The sequence below is a fragment of the Excalfactoria chinensis genome, chromosome 16 (genome assembly GCF_039878825.1).
Source record: "Excalfactoria chinensis isolate bCotChi1 chromosome 16, bCotChi1.hap2, whole genome shotgun sequence".
NCBI lineage: Eukaryota > Metazoa > Chordata > Aves > Galliformes > Phasianidae > Excalfactoria > Excalfactoria chinensis.
The window spans coordinates 6,869,582-6,885,639 of NC_092840.1; the positions used below are offsets into that span (position 1 = coordinate 6,869,582).

The following is a 16,058-nucleotide window of genomic DNA, read 5'->3' on the forward strand; positions in this document are numbered from 1 at the left end:
TTATTTGCTAACTTCCATTTTAAAGCTGTAAGGTTGCCGAATCTGATCTCTTTTGGATTGCCAGAAAAATTAATTGTATGTGAACTCTGCGTCTTCTTAATTGAAGTCACAGAAGACTGAAGTGCTAAAGAAAGCATATTTTTTCCCCAAATGTTTCCCAGTCATTTAAACTGAGCAGATGTTAACCAGGAAGGCCAGCATTTAAAAAATAAAATGAAACTAATGAAAAAACAACCCACAAAAATAGGCTGAATAAAGCTCATTCCTATCACATACTGACTAGGCATTACCCAGCGTCCTTTTAAATAGGCAGCTCTTAGTCCCAGTCATAGAAGTGTTAAACTATAAATTATATTGGGTAAAGACTCCGCATTCCTTTTCTAACTTTCAGATGCAAAGAGAAAACGCAGCATAGACAGCTATTCATCGGATTCGTGGTTAGACATGGATGAAGAATCTTGTGATGCTCATATCCGGGAGGAAAAGGATGACAGTTTGGATAAGAACTCCAAATCCCTGGTGGATGGCTCCTCCTCACCCAACAGCACACATTCAGAAGGAAAGGAGGGTGCAGGGAGAAAACAAAAAGCCACGGTAATGAGGTACCTAAAAAGAACTTTGTCTAATGAGTCAGATGACAGTGTAAAATCAACAACCCCCACGGATTATCCCAAAACACCAACGGGGTCTCCAGCTACAGAAGTTTCAACCAAATGGACTCACCTCACAGAATTTGAACTGAAGGGTTTGAAAGCCCTGGTGGAAAAGCTTGAATCTCTCCCAGAGAACAAGAAGTGTGTTCCAGAAGGCATTGAAGATCCGCAGGCTCTCCTGGAGGACATGAAGGTGAGTGTGATAGCTTTGTGATCTGTACAAACTGTGTTCTGTGGGCACAGGAGGAGGTCAGGAGGCAAAGTTCTGCAGTAGAGGGGTAGAAGCTGATGTGTGGTGATCTCCTCCTGTCAGCCTGCTATGCCGTGGAGAGGGAAGTTACGCCTCTGACACAAGCCATCTTTGCACTGGGGAGGCAGCTGGTTGCAGCCTGATTTGATTGATGCAGTGCAGCCATTTCTGACTGTTGCAGCTGTGCTCAGGGACCAAAAGTTTACATCCTTTTGCAGTTTAGCACTTATGTCCCATGCGTAAATATTATACCTCAAGTGGTCTGTTTATAGTCTTTATCTTCCCTTTTGGGTCTCTTTCCTGGAGTGTATATATCTGTCACATGCAATACATACATGTGTGATTTTAATGTAGAAGATTGTTTAATGTTTCCTCTTGCATTTTTTATTCCTTTTTCTTTTTCTTACCTATTTCATTTTCTTTTCCTCCATTGCCCTCTATAGGTTGATAATTATTCTCCACTGGTACAATGTACTGGTGCAGTGTGGAGTAGGTATGAGGAGTGAATTCCCACTAGTGACAGATCTGCTTGTCAGGTTTGTAGTGTACAGGAAGTAGTCAATACCCCGTTGGACACAGGGATAGGTTTCACCTGAAGGCCTCCATAGCTTTGCTGCTTCTTTGTCTGATCTGCAGCATTCCTTTGAATGAACTGGTTAGCTTTTCTGTACCTTGTTTTCGCATCATGTGATATAAGTATATTAATGCATTTTTAAAGTTGAGACCAACATAGTCTTTTTGTTTTGCTTGGATTTCATTAAATAAGACTAAAATCTTTCTCTAATACAGGTAGGTTCAATAACACTAAAATTGGGCCTGATTGAAACTATTAGTATTAATTTGTAGTTACTGGTTTGGGGGCGCTTCTATGTACCATGTGACTCTTCAGCTACATATTTTCTGTACATCAGAGCTGTGTAAGCCACAGTCTGAGGGGGAGATAGGCGTTTGTATTGTAGAAGGGGAGCCTGTACTTTTTTAGTGCAAGTAGTGTAACAGCTGCTTAGGAAAGGGTTCACAGCCAGGCAAAGAAGGCTGTGCAGCAGAACTGCATCCCACAGTCTTGGAGCCTGGAAGTGAGATACAGGGCTTTCACCTGAGTAACAAGAGCTCAGAGAACCCCTTCTTGCAACATCAGCCGATTTGTATACATATGTGGATGCCGTGCCCAGTGCCGTGGCAGTGGATTCACAGGCTTACTTTGTCACCAGTTGTGTCCTGTTCAGAAATCTAAATGAAACTTAAGGAGCAAGAGGTGGATTTGTGCTGAAGGAGAAGGAATGGTAACGTCTTTGGTTTTGGTTTTTCACAGTTTTAAGTATGGAGCAAGTTCCACTTAAAAATAAACTGCCCCTTCTTGAGACCCCAGAAAGAGTGATATGTGGTGCAGATGTTCAGGATGCAATTGTGCACGCTGTGTTGATGACATGCTGCACTACACTGCAAGATGTCTTACTAGAACATGGCAAGATACCGTGCGTCAGTCTGGCTCCAAACACCGTGTATGAGCAGTGCTTTCTTAGCCTTCTCCAGAGCTGTGGGTTCACCGGTTACAGAGATGGAGAACTTTGGGTGGACGCTTAAGAAAAAGATCCTTGTCATGTGCTCTTTCAGTGCTTCTGTGCTTTAATTGGTATGAAGTGGGCATCTGCCAGTTGATTTTGTGCCTCTTGGCAGAGCTGTGATCTTGATGTTCCATCTCCTTTGATAACTGCACAGAATATTGCCTGCATCTAAACTCCTCTCTGTGCCAGCACACACTGTAACCATCAGGATGTGACCCAACATCTGGATCTTTATGGTTCTCTTGACGAGTTGAACTGTTGAAGAACTTTCTTTTCTTACCTATCTTTTTTACAGAGCTGTCCCACATAGGTGGCAGCTCTCAAGTTTCTGAGTACAAGCATTAACTCGACATGGGACAGAATTCCTGTCACCTTGTAATCCACGTGGTATGAGAACTGCATGGTTTGTTTTATTAGGTTAGTTGGCTTTAAAGATAACAAAACCAAGCATATCAGTACGTGCTTTTACTTTCAAGGGGTAGAGCTGACCGATGAAGTTACCTGGCGACTCACTGCAGCTCCTTCAGCATCTCTCTAACATAATGGTCCTTGCAGAGTTCCTGTGATGCTTGCTGTGCAGAATGCAGCTGTTGCTGGTTTCGTTCTGTCCATGCTGTTGAGGAGCATTGTGCTGTTCAGACCTCAGCTGAACACAGTGATAGCGACGTGCCCGTGGGGATCTCAGTGGTGCTCCTCACTGCAGCAGTCATCTCCTTCACAAGTGGTGGTGGATGAGCTGCTAGTCGTGGTTCACAGGTAGAGAACTGAACTGCAAAAAAGATTAAGTGACCATCATTTTGGATACTGTTTTTACGTGTCTCTGATGTGATTTTCAGAATAGTCAGCGTTATTCAAGAGGGATACTTGCAAAATACAGTTTTAATGGTGTTGAAACTCTAATTGCTGCACGTTTCTGTAGGATAGAAATCCTGATCCTCAGCAGCTGGTTCCTAAGCCAGGTGTGACAGAGGGGTGGCACATAATTCTGGACTGCCTGTGAAGTGTTGATTTAAAAGGTTTTCTGAGTGTCATATAGAGACATAATGGCAGAAGAAGAAATACGGTCCATTTTTCCAGAATGATGTTTATCTCCTTGACCACAGAATCATATTTCCTTTTACTTTGCTACCAGCTTTCCAACTTGAACAGAAAATAACGCGAGGGTTTTGCTGATAGCAATAGAGTGAGCAGAAGCATGGCACCTGTGCTGCAGCTCTGATGAATCCCCAGAGCACCAGTCGTTGGTGCAGCTGAATGGAAGCAGAGATCCTGCAGAAAGAGCTTTGCAGATCATTTGTGCCGTGACGGTATTCAGCTCTATTCACAAGGTTTGTTTCGTGGGCAACCTGAATTTTGTACACGTGATGGATTAATAATGCAGCCTATAAAAAGCAGTCCTTTAGTGCTCCTGCTTGAGAGTTATTTTTAACCAATGCACAGCGAGAACGTGCTCTGACAGAACGTCTGAAAGTTCTTGCTCTGCTTGGAAAGTCTTCAGTTCTTGACAAAAATAAAACCATGTTTATTGTAGTAGTTTTTATTTCTTAATGAATTGCGTTCAGGACCTTTTTCTCTGACAGTGAAGTCTTTGTGCCTCAGATGGGATATTCGCTGTTTTCAGAAGACAGGACAAGGACAGTGAACTGGAGAAAGAAAACCATTTTATTAAGTAATGCAGAGTTTCAAGGAGTCAGGATAACTTGCAGAGCATTCATGGTTTCCTGTCTGAAGCAAGGATGCAGTATGCGTGAGTGGATTACTGCCCTGTGTGGTAAATACAACTACAGCTGTGTGCAGCTATTTAATGTCAAGTAGGTGAGACTATCTGAAGTGATTTGTTTTCCTTATGAGAAGGGAGAGTGAAAACTAATCTTAGCCTGTGTAAATTCCTTGCATGTTGTCTAAGCTCCTAACTAACAGTGACTATCTAGGGGGGACACAGCAATCCAGAAGTGTCCAGCTGATGCCTCTGCAGATTGAGATCCCATTTATCACCGTGATTGATGGAGTGTGGCAATGCAAGGGAGGCTTATTTGCAGAGCACAGCACAGGCCTCACTTGGGGAGCAGGTCGGTTCTTTCTTCATCTCAAACAAGGAATTAAATAGTTGTCAGCTGCAGCACTGCTGCATGGGAGTTGTATCCCATGAGCCTGGTGTTCACCACTAAAGGAGCTTCTCAGGAGCCTCCAAGCAGCGATTACTGACAGTAGCGTTCATCCCTAGCAGATGGCATCTGAACAATCAGCAGAAGAGATGCAATATTGTCTGTATCCAAATGTCTGCTGCTGGGCTCCGTGTGAGGGAGAGTGAGTGCAGCAAATGTGAGGGTGCTCTGCTGACCCATACTGCACAGAGAACAGAAGGCAGTGTAGTTGCTGGCAGGGTGAGCATCATCAGGCTCTGCAGCCATTGCTGCCACATCCCTGCTGTTGGTGTTACCTGTTGGAGGCACACACAGCCTGCAGTTACACCTTGTGTTCTGCATATGCATGACCTAAAGCTCAGGTATGAAAGGGCCTGATTCTTGTATTTCAACTTAAAAATGAAGTAGGAGCTGAAGCATTACACATGTTCCTACAGTGAACAGATGAGGAAGAAATAAAAAAAAGAAGCTGAGGAATAAATATTTCTAAGATGGTGACCCTGGGGATTGGAAGAATTTCATTGTGTGGCTTCCCCACATCATATTTAGCTGCTAAATGACATGGCAGCATGCTAAAGATGCAGTCAGAGTGTACTTAGGCATGAAGAAGAGAACAGAGTGGTAACCACCTTGCTCCTTGCTGCAGTTTGCACCCCACATCACAGACAGTTAAACCTGAGCAGTCTACAGCCCACAATAAACACTGCCAGCGCTGCTTGTCTGTATGCAGTCTCTGATTTCAGCACACAGTATTTCCTGCATTACTAGCAGGATGGTAATTCCCTTGCTGCTGTTGGGGAAGAGGACTGTGAGATTGGCCTCCTAAAATGCCACAGACCTTCCCCACTTCAAAGCAAAAATGCTGTTCTTCTTTCAGAGGCACTGTGGAAGTCCATTAGGGCAGAAGAAACTCAGTTTGCAGAACGGAGTTTGTCAAATATCCTCAACTCCTTGGCAGCAGCAGCAGATTCTTGTGCAAGACAGATGATATCTACTGAAATATGTTCTTACTTTTTCTTGCCAAGAAATCGTACCCTGTTCTTATTCTGATGGCAGAGAAAAAACACTCTCCCTTTACAGAATGCATTTCAGGGGAGTCATTCCTTGCTGTGCTTGTGAAATTAATGGCTAAGCTGAATTCTTACATACTTAATCAATTTCTTTCCTTCATACCTGCTGTTGTCACCACAGCCTTCAAGTGCAGTGAATCAGGCGGCCTTGTGCTGGATGAGCATCGAGTTGTTTGGCTAACTGGAGCCTCATGCCTTTCTTTATCTCTGGTTTTTGTTTTTGTTTTGTTTTCTCCTTTCTTCAGCAGGTGAACAGAAGGCTGCCTCCATCCATCCCACCGCGTGCTGACATTTGACACTTGTCTGTGCAGCTGTGGCTTGGTTATGGTTCTGCTGCTGAGACATCTATTGTTTTCAGCTGGCTGATATGATAAACTGCGACAGTTTTAAGTTTCTCCTTGGATAATATTTTCACGTGGTACATATGATAACAAGAAACTCGCAGTATCCTGCCAAATTCCTGGAACGCACTCTGCTTTCTATTGATCTCAGAGTTTCTCACAGTCCTCAGTGGAAATGTTAAGGTTTGCTGTCCTGCAGATGACCAAATTTAAGCCTATCGAAGTAAAGAGCTGCCTTCATGCTCTGAAGAATCTTGGTTTTGCTGTAACACACACAAAGGCCTCTCCATTTTTACGACTGAAAAGTAACTTTGAGAATGTTGTCATGGGTAATGCCACGATTGCTCTTCCAGTGTGAAAAGGGCATGAGAAGAGAGGTGTTCACTTAGCCTTACTCAACCACATCAGGAGTTCATTTGCTATAACTAATGTGTGTGTGAAAGTTGAGAGATCTTCCACTTGAAGACCAGTGTGTTGGCTGTGTTCTGTAGGCTGCGCCAAGCATTGTGTTGCCTTTTGGTATCACTTATTTTGGTAATAGGACTGCTTTGGGGCTAGTCAACATCTAAAGCAGCCTTACTGAGATAATGGGACCAGCGCTGTGCATAGGAAAGCATCTCCAATTTAAGGCCAGGTGGGTAATTGAGCACAATCCAGCAGGTTGTTGTAGCTCCAGGGAGGGAAAGCCCATGGCTACTCATGCAGAGCCTCACTGAGATGCTCGTTGGGCTACAGTGTGTCATCGTTTTTATGTGGACGATTACAGAGGAATTCCAAGTGTGTTTCGTGTTAAAAACAATTACTGTACTTTAGGATCTCTTAGTGTAGTGTGTGAAATTTCTAGTCATTAAAGCTCTGCACTGGGGATTGAGAATGCCCAGTGCCTGTTGGTGTCTAATTAAGCTTTTTTTTTCAAGAAGTCATTGTAATTCAGAGCAACATCATTGACTTTCCTTGTCTGTGTGACCTCCTCAATTATATCAGGAGGTAGTTTCTAACCTGCAGTCCTTGTCTGTGCTCCTGGAGCAGTTTTTTTTTCCTTAGCCTGGTAGTACTTACTCGGGCCTTAGTTTTCAGCAGCTCAGCAGAATCCTCCTTTGGACTTGTTTTTTGTTTTCAGTTGTCGTCTCCTCCAGCAGCCTGCACTCCACATGAAGAGCTTTGTGGCTAGGTTAGTAAGCACAGAGGGAGTCTCGGGGAGCGCGAACTGTTCCTAACTGCACCATTGAGTACACTTAAAAGGAGTTGTTCTTCCCCACCCCTGCACTGAGTTGTATGGGAATGGCAGTGAGTCACAGCAGCAGGAGCTGTGTGAGCCAGCACAGCCCACTCCTGAGATTTTTAGGATGCATGAGGTTTCATCAACGCAAAGGATTTGGAGGGGGCGGGAGGGAGGGAAGACCAATCTTTTCCCTTCATACTGTACTACCCGAGTCAGATAATTTAGTGAATGTGCAGGAAGCTGAATGTCTGACTTGATCACACAAAGGGAGTTGAGTTGCACCAACTCTGACCTGTGGAAGGAAAGGAAGTAGAAATGGCAGTGCTCTTGAATTGCCACAATAAAGGCTGTGATGTGTGGTTCTGTATCTTGACCTGGCTTGAGTATTCAGGCATCTGAGGATTCCTCTAAACTGCCCAGCCAATGATCTGTGACTGTGGGGCTAATGGTGGTAGAGTCCAGGTCTTCCTTGGTCTTCTGAAGAACTGATTAGGGAAAGCTGCTGGTTGTGGTGGTAGCTTGGGTTGTAGCAAACCAGTGTGTGTGTACAGGGAAAGGTTATGCTGGTACTGGACTGGTACTGCTGGAAGACATGAGTCTTTTGGAGACACCAATTTTAAAGAAATCTGTAACACGTGAGGCTATTTGTGAGTGATTTTGCTGTCTGTTTTGCAAGGAAATACATCTTTTGCATCTTAAAGACATGCAGGAGTTTCATTGTGACTTGAAGTTTTGAAGGAAAAAGAACTTAGAGAGATGTAACAAATCAGCGGAGCGCACAGCACTCTTCTTTGTGAGGGTGGGATATTACGTTCATTAAGTCTCTGTACTCCTAAGTCAGAAGAATATTCCTCTGGTTAATTAAGACCTTTTCATTCACAACAGAACATTCTGAAAGAACATGCTGATGATGACCAAAATCTTGCGATTTCGGGTGTCCCTGTGGTCAGCTGGCCCAAGAAGACCCCAAAGGTAATGAGATACGATTACCTACTAATCATTGCTGTGCCAGGCCTTGGTGGTTCAGCTGTATTCTGGCAAAGTGTTTCAAATGATACTTAGGCAGCAGCCAGCACTTCCAACATGGAAGGGTATCTTCAGATATTTTATGACTGCTTGTTGAAGCAGAACATAATGGTACCTCAGTAGGGAGAAATGGGCAGTTTCCATTTAAAACAGCTTGTTTGGCCCTCGCTTATCTGCATAAATCTTGGGTATGACTTGATTGTTCGCTAATTGCAGCTAAATCTGAAAGTGTTGATGCAGCATTTTGTGCAAGTATAAATGCCGTGTAAATCCTACAGACCGGTTGCTTAGTGAATACTTGGGTCTGGATGAGAGGGTGTTTCTTCTCTTACACTGTGAGAACTCCTGTATTTTCTGTACATCTTCCATTAACTTCAGAGGGTTGTTTTCTGTCCCCGTTCCTTCATTTTTCCTCCTTTACATGGCAGTAATTTTTTTCTCAAAGCTGTGAGGCTTCGTTAATGCCTACGAAGAATCTGAAATAATTAAGAGTAAAGTCAGAAGGGTGATTGTTATTTATAACAGTGGTATGTTTGCCACACTCCAGTTATTCAGCATGCTGTAAAAGCAGCCTTGCTTATTTAGAAGATGTCTCATCGCTTCTATTTTTACTGTCATTTTTCACTGAATTAGTTTTATAATACATAGTTTCTCTAGAAATGCTGGAAGGGTCAATCAACTTACATCAGACTTCTCTGTGAAAATCTGTTGTTACTATGATTGTATGTAACTTTCAGATCATTAGCTGAGCAAATTACTTTCCCCGTTCTCTCTTTGCTGGTGTGCTCGCTGTGGCTTTACATTTAGTCACTTGTAGCTGAGAGTTTGCTGTTTTCAGATGGGAAGTGGGAAACCATAAACTTCAGCAGCTGCCAGGGAAGAGTGGAGCAAAGTGAGCAGGAGTTGTGCTTCTGGTTTATTTCTGTCTTTTAGCTGGGTGCATTTCAGATCAGCTACATCTTGCTAAATACGTATTTCCCTTTTTACATTATATTAGATCCTTTGGAACATGCCTTGTGTTTAAAACATCGATGCAACTGAACATAGCAACCTATTCAAACAACAATTTGTTTAAAAACCATGAGAGGAGTAGGTGTCAGATTTGTCACTCTGCTGCTCTGACAGCTGCTGTTCATTCACTGGTCAGGTATCTCCAGACATGGAATAAAGCAGAATCTCTGTGCCCAGAGGAGAACTGGTATGTGAAACTTGCAAAACAAAACTAAGAAACAATTGGTTCTTGTCTGTGTTTTTTGAGCTCCTGGTGGAAGCAAGGATCTTAATGGCTGGAGGTTTTTAGGAGCTTTGGTGTTTGCTCATGTTCTTGTTCGTTTTCTTTTGGAATTGTCAATAGATGGCTCATTTCTTATATTTGGCAATGTAACTGTAAAAGATTCTGGGTTTTTTTGTGTGATTTTCATCTCATTCCTTTTTGCAGAATCCATCTTGCTGGCTGCAGGATTTTGGCTTTTTAACTTTCCGGTGCTTATTTTCCTGTAGCCTTTTTAAAAGCAGCCTTTTTTAAAGGTATCACTCCCTGTGTGGAGTTACAGTAACGATTATATCATCACAGAAATAAGAGGAAGACTTTCACAAAGTCAGGCTTTACCTTGAAGCGGGCAAATGGAAACTTGTAACAGAAGCAGTTCTTTCACTGCAGCCTTCATACTTTAATTAATCAGTGATTAATCGGAGTTCAACTTGTGTTATGCTGAAGCAGAAAGGCTTGCAGCAGATAGGGCTGAATGTTTTGCAGATCAAGTTTGTTATTTCCTGGACTTTTCTAATGCCAGATATCTGTATCACCTTCCGTGTCCCAGCTGCCTCCCTCCTCTGGGAGCAGGAACCAAGGGAATGGGCCAGGAGGACACGTCTTAGTGTTGTCTTTGAGCCCCAAATTAAAATACATTGGGAAGACAGTATAGGAGAAACCTGTCTAAAAGCAGTGATGTAAGTGGTTAAGCTTCATTAGCGCTACTTTGTCCCCTGTAACTCCTGATAATGAAACAGAAGATTTGACAGAAGAAAACCCTTAGGGAGGTTGAACTCTCTTAAAATGGGGTTTCGGCTGCTGGAGCAGGGCTGCAGGGCTGGAAGGCTCCATGAGCATTGAACACAAAGCAGGGAAGTAACACCTGGTGGTAGTTTTACTTGCTGCAGTATTACTCTCCCAGCATACCAGAGAAATGCCAGATATTTCAGTTTCTTCCTGGAGATGCTGGTGTGCAAAGGAAGGGCAGATGGGGTGCAGTGTGGTACTGGCTTTGGTGAGGCTGATGTGAAGACATTACAGTGGTACACCAGCTCTGAGGGGGGGGAGGGTTGTCTGATTTAGTCCTTTAAGCAAAAGAAGCAAACTGATATTCAGGAAGAGCAGGCAGCAAATGAAAAAACGTGGCTCTTCCTTTCTCCCAGGAGAAGCCTCCAGAAGAAATTCAGAAAGACAAGAGCAGCAGATGGAGAAGGAAGAATAAAGCCGGCACTAAATGCCAAAACATTTCAAAGAAAATGGAAATGACTGTAAAGAAAGGAGGGGAAGAGACTACAGACAGCAAGAGAGGAGGATGAGGAGAGGAACAAGTTCTGAAAAGAGATGGAATGAGGAAAACATAGGGCAGAGGGAGAAAACTCTTGGAAAAGTAAAAGATCCTTGCAGAAGGAAGGGCCGGTGATTGGCTTAGGCTTGTGAATTACCCAAGGCGTGAAAGGCCCTGCTTAGTTAGGTTGGCTCTCTTTGGAAAGAATACACCCCAGTGTATGGAAAGAATAGTAATCAGTGATTAGAGAAGCAGCAAATAATATTTCCACTTAAAATTGAGTCACAGTTTCTTTTACGCACTGTTGGTGTGGAGTGCCAACAGCATACACAGCTCTGCGCTGCAGAACAGCACTTTGAAGACTGAAATTCCAGGGTTTAGGAAGGAAACGTGTTCTCTCCCCTTGAATCTCCATTCACAGTGGATAAGGCAACGGGCAAGACACTGAATTAAGTATGTGAGTCCCATCCATATGCCGTGGCCCCATTTCACATTGCTTGTGTCTATCCTTTCTAAAGGCATTTGGGGCTGTCAGTTTTACTGCAGCTCTCTCTAAAAAATTTATTCACTGAGAAAAGAAACAGAAGTAGCAATGAAAAATGTTTTTGCGAGGAGATAAAATAAATAGGCAGCGTTTGATGATCTTATATTTGCTGTACAAAATGAGAGGGAAAGGTCTGTGTTCTGCTCCCAGCTCTGGTGTCATATGAGGCAAATGACACCTCTCCTCTCCCTGAGCCTTCCCAGATTAGAGGATCCTGCTTCTCTTCCCGGGAGTGAGATTAATCTTTATAAAGATCTGTGAAACCTTCAGCAGAAAGCTTTGCAGTAAAACATGCGGATCATTATTATTTTACGGTAATAGGGAAGTAGCGTGCAATTCATAGACACCTCATCTGGATCGTACTTGCTCGTCTTTGTGGCTTTTTTTTGCAAGAACCCTTTTGGACATGAGAATTGGCTCTGGGAGAGAACATTTTCAGAAGTCCATTTTCAGAAGAGACCTGTCTGCTAATGACTCATTTAACAATATGTTTGATTCACTGGGGATCCTAGGATATGCACAGTGATCCTTAGTCCTCATCAGAGGATCAGGAACATGAAATGTTACGTGTCCTGATGCTGGGCTGACAGTGTATGTACCTTCTGGCTAGACAGCACATTTCTGCTGGCAAGCATGCAGCTGTGAATGTGTTCCCATTGCTTTGCTGGTTTGTGCAACAGTAGTTTGTCCTTGCTTGGTGCTGAGCCCTGTCTGTGTTTTATTGTAATGACAGTCTGCTGTGCAAAAGGAAGAACTCTGTAGGATGTTCCTCCTCAGGTTTTTGATTTCTTACCCTATGGCAGTGAGAACAAACTGTAAGAAATGAGCTCCTTCCCCAGCCCTGAAACGTGGGCTTTGGGGTGATGGGGAAGGAGAACACAGCCTGGCTCACACCGTAGTCACCACTGTGACACGTCTGTGATCACTGATGCAGAGAGCTGCCATCAAACAACGTCTTGAAGCCCCCTCTCAAGATTACCAGTCCTACAATACGGGATTTCCCATTTAATCTGTACAGGGATTAGGGCTAATGTTATATGGAAGGACCTCAGAGTATGGCTGAAGCAGAAAATACATATCTTTTTTCCATCCGTTTCCTACTTCTGGAAGGCAATAGTCAGTTGTAGTAGCACGAAATTGCACTCCGTGGAAGTACCTTCTGTTTTTATTGCAATAAAGATCTTTAGCTGTCTATGAAGAGCAGCTGTAAAGAAGTAAAATGTGTTTGGCCTGACTCCGTTGTTCTGTGAAGAGTGAGAAATGCAGACTGAGCTGGGTGCTCATCCCTTTTACCTGACACAAACCTGGAACTGCTGCATGTGTAGTGACAGAAGCATCCAGGTATGAATGGGTCTGGCTGGAGCAGGAGGTGAAGCTGTAATTTTCAGTGGCTGGTTAACAATACTGGAAAACATGGCTGGTTTTTTGACCCCTCGCTCATTCACACTTTCCATGTAATTGTTACCATTTGATTTTAAGAGAAGATACTTGAAAAGTATTAGAGGGCAATGATAATATCTGCGGTTAAAACTAATGACTAAATGTTGCAAATTGAAATGTTAATATATATATTTAAACACCCTTTCCTGGTCTTTCTGGTAGCTATGGCATCCTATAGCAGTGACCCCACAGTTTCCTTTTGTTGTTTGAGACCTGTTCCTTCATATCAGAAACACACTCCGTGCCCCATTCGTAATGGATTCTGAGGAACTGGAAGGAGATGCCCCATTTGCCCTCTGTGCTGACAGTGTTTCTGTTACATCTCTGTTGCTGCTTCTCAGTCACTTTTTTATACTCTGAAGCTGGAAAGATTTGGGCTTTTCCAGTACACAAGTCATACCATGTTTGATCATCCCTATTGCTCTATTCTAGTTCCACTAGAGGTGGTGGGTGATGAGGGTGGGTATGGGACTCCAGGACCACAAATGGTATTCAGGATGTAGTGTTTAAGAGAGGAGGCAAGAAGAACATGTCTTGTTCAGCATGGTACAACAAAGTTGAAGGGAGAGATGATTGCTGTGTGTAGGTACTTCAGGGAGTATAAATATCAGGGGAGGAGGAAAGTTGTTTTATTTAGTGGGCAAAGTTGGCATGAGAACAAGTAAGTACAAACATACCATAAATAAATGTAGTCTGGAAGTAAAGTTTCTGATCATTGCTTGTGGCTCTGAACTAAACAGCGCACACAAAAATTAGACAACAGTGATGAGAAGGGTGTTAGATTCTTAGACATTACTTGTATTTTAAATAATGAAAGGCCATGATAGTAGTCAGTCTGTCAGTCCCTCTGTATCTGGAGCCCACAAAGGTCCTTAGGCATGTTTCTAGCAAGGAGACTTTTTCTTTTCTTCTTTGTATTTTACATTAGTAATGCTTGGAAGGGCAGATCTATCAGTTTCTAATAACAACTTCTTTAAGTATGGCTCCAGTTTTATGAACATACATGTAACTCATACACTGGATCAAACACCAGAAGAACTTAGAAAATGACTTAAGAATCAGTGAATGCAGCAAATTTGAATGCAAGTAGGAATTAGAAAGAGAAGCATCAGCTCAAGAGATTTGATAAATTTCAACTTGAAGAAGATCTTAGCTGTGGTTTCTCAGAAGTATCGAGCATTGTTTTACATCTCATTTTCATTACATGCAGAGGAAGAGGTGCTAGGTGGACAAAGAACATTCTTGAAAACCTTTGAATAAATACTTCCAGTTTTTACTTGCTTGCTTACTAAGAATTCCTACCATAGCTCCTGCTAGGCCAGCTCCACCCAGAGCAGCGAGAGCGCGGAGGTGCTCCTTACAGCAATTAGTGCTTTATCCTGAGTGGTGTCTGAAGCAGATCTGAGCATGTAGAAATGGCACAACATCAAAACAGCATCGGTTCCAGGAGCCTGCCCGGGGGCTACCACCAGCAAGGCTACATTCCTAGTAGCAGTGGGAAACCTGTGCCAAATTCCCCAGGATGGACCAGCCTTGGATATCTGTTCAGGTACTTCCTGTGACAATAAGAACATCTTAAAAAGCAAATAGTGACCATGGAAAACAAGCATTTGAAAACTAAAGTGGAAGTTCAGTCTGGTGTGGGAAAGTAATGAGGAAAGGGAAGAAAAAAAAAAGGCAGAAAGACACCAAAAGAATTCAGTGTAGTTCGATGGACTTTGTAATTTTTCTGGTTGTGATTCACTTTGAATTTTACTTCAGTTGTTCAGATGCCACAAGAGCAAGAAGGGGATTGAGGCCGTCATGTTTTGTCCTTGCCAGGCAGTGTGAAGGTGTTTGAAGTGATCTCAGCACTGCCTGACCTCTGCTTGGCATCAACAACAGTTACCAATGCAGAGAGTGTGCAAGATTTGTGTATACAAACGTGTGTTAGGAATCCTTTTTGTTGATAAAAAGCCCTGATTATTAAGTTCTTGCACTGCAAATCAGACAACTCTTAAAAGTTATTGGATGCTAATAATTCTTTTTCCGAAAGGTAGCTTAAATACAAGAGAAAGTCAAGATAAAAATCAATTAAAAATTGTTTTTCTCTTTATGGATTTCAGTTTTGATTGAAATAAGCCATTTAAGTAATTGTGAAGTATTTTTGTTCTTTTACACCGTCAGGACAGTAGTTGCTATGTGAGAGGAGAGTACCAACATGTATTCAGACAGGTGCCCCAGTTCTGGCTCCTGACAGATACATTAAGAAGTGTAGCCACATAGCTGAGGCTGGGGGGATTTTTTTGACCTTTCTTAAGGGGACTTCCTAGTACGCATACAGCATTAAGCCCTTTCCTTGCTAACTTGTTGGGAGCAGGAAGAAACCTGATGCACCAGAAGTGAGAACTCCTTCAGGTACTTTGCAAAGGAGTTTAGAGTTGCTGACACTGCCAGGAACTTGTGTGAAATGCCTGCTTTCCTGGGGGCAGCTCCTTGCCTGGCTTGTTTATTTTTCCGAGCACTGCTTCGATCTCTTACAAACGTGAGTTCCTGAGACAAATTTGTTTCTGCAGTAACTCCACACAGGCCGGATGAGTCTCAGGGTTTGGTGCGTGTGTTCCATACGTAACATGCCCAGAGAGCTTCGCTGCGTGTTGCCTCAGTGTTAGTCTAAAAGCTTTGCCTGGTGACTTGACAGATTATTTCTCACCTCAAGAGGCTGTGCTTGAAATATTGTGTCCCTTCAGGGAGTAATTATAAATAGCAAGGACTTGAATGAGCACCTTCTTAATCTTCCATCTTTGACTTAGTATTTTCCCTTCTTATCAACTCTCAGCCACTTGCTTTGAAATTTGACCGATACCTTTATGTGATTAATACATCAAACAGGTAAATTAGAGCCTTTCTGGCTCAGAGCAGAAATTTGAACAGATTGGAAGAAATGAATAGACATGTCTTTTTTCAAACTGTTGATTTCAAAGTATCATGCTGGAAAATTGATGTGTTCTTCCCCATTGTCATTCTTCCAACATATGTGAGAATATTCAGTAACATGAGTTTTTCTAACTAAGGTCTTGACTGCTGTTTTTCAAGGTAGCTGCTTTCTCTTTATTTCATGACAGTAGAAGCGCTGCTGAAAACTACATCAGTCATGAGGCCTTCTTTGAATGTGGTGGATGTGAACTCAGCTGTTGGGTCTGAGATTGTGTTGCTAGGAGCTTGACTACCTTCACTGCTGAATTGGCCAGCAAAACAAAAAAGAACCTGAGATTGGGATCTGATTA

At 42.8% G+C, this 16,058-nt stretch overlaps 1 protein-coding gene across 14 annotated transcripts in view; it reads left to right on the plus strand.

The window, feature by feature from the left end:
- KDM2B (lysine demethylase 2B) overlaps positions 1-16,058 on the plus strand; it is a 94,913-nt gene that overhangs the window by 54,311 nt on the left and 24,544 nt on the right. For 11 of the 14 annotated variants that reach the window (XM_072351526.1, XM_072351520.1, XM_072351521.1 and 8 more), the window contains 2 exons: positions 392-846; positions 8,131-8,217. In XM_072351526.1, coding sequence (XP_072207627.1) covers positions 392-846; positions 8,131-8,217 — 542 coding nt within the window. The remainder of the gene's footprint in view (positions 1-391; positions 847-8,130; positions 8,218-16,058) is intronic. The other 3 variants (XM_072351523.1, XM_072351533.1, XM_072351534.1) reach the window with 1 other exon arrangement.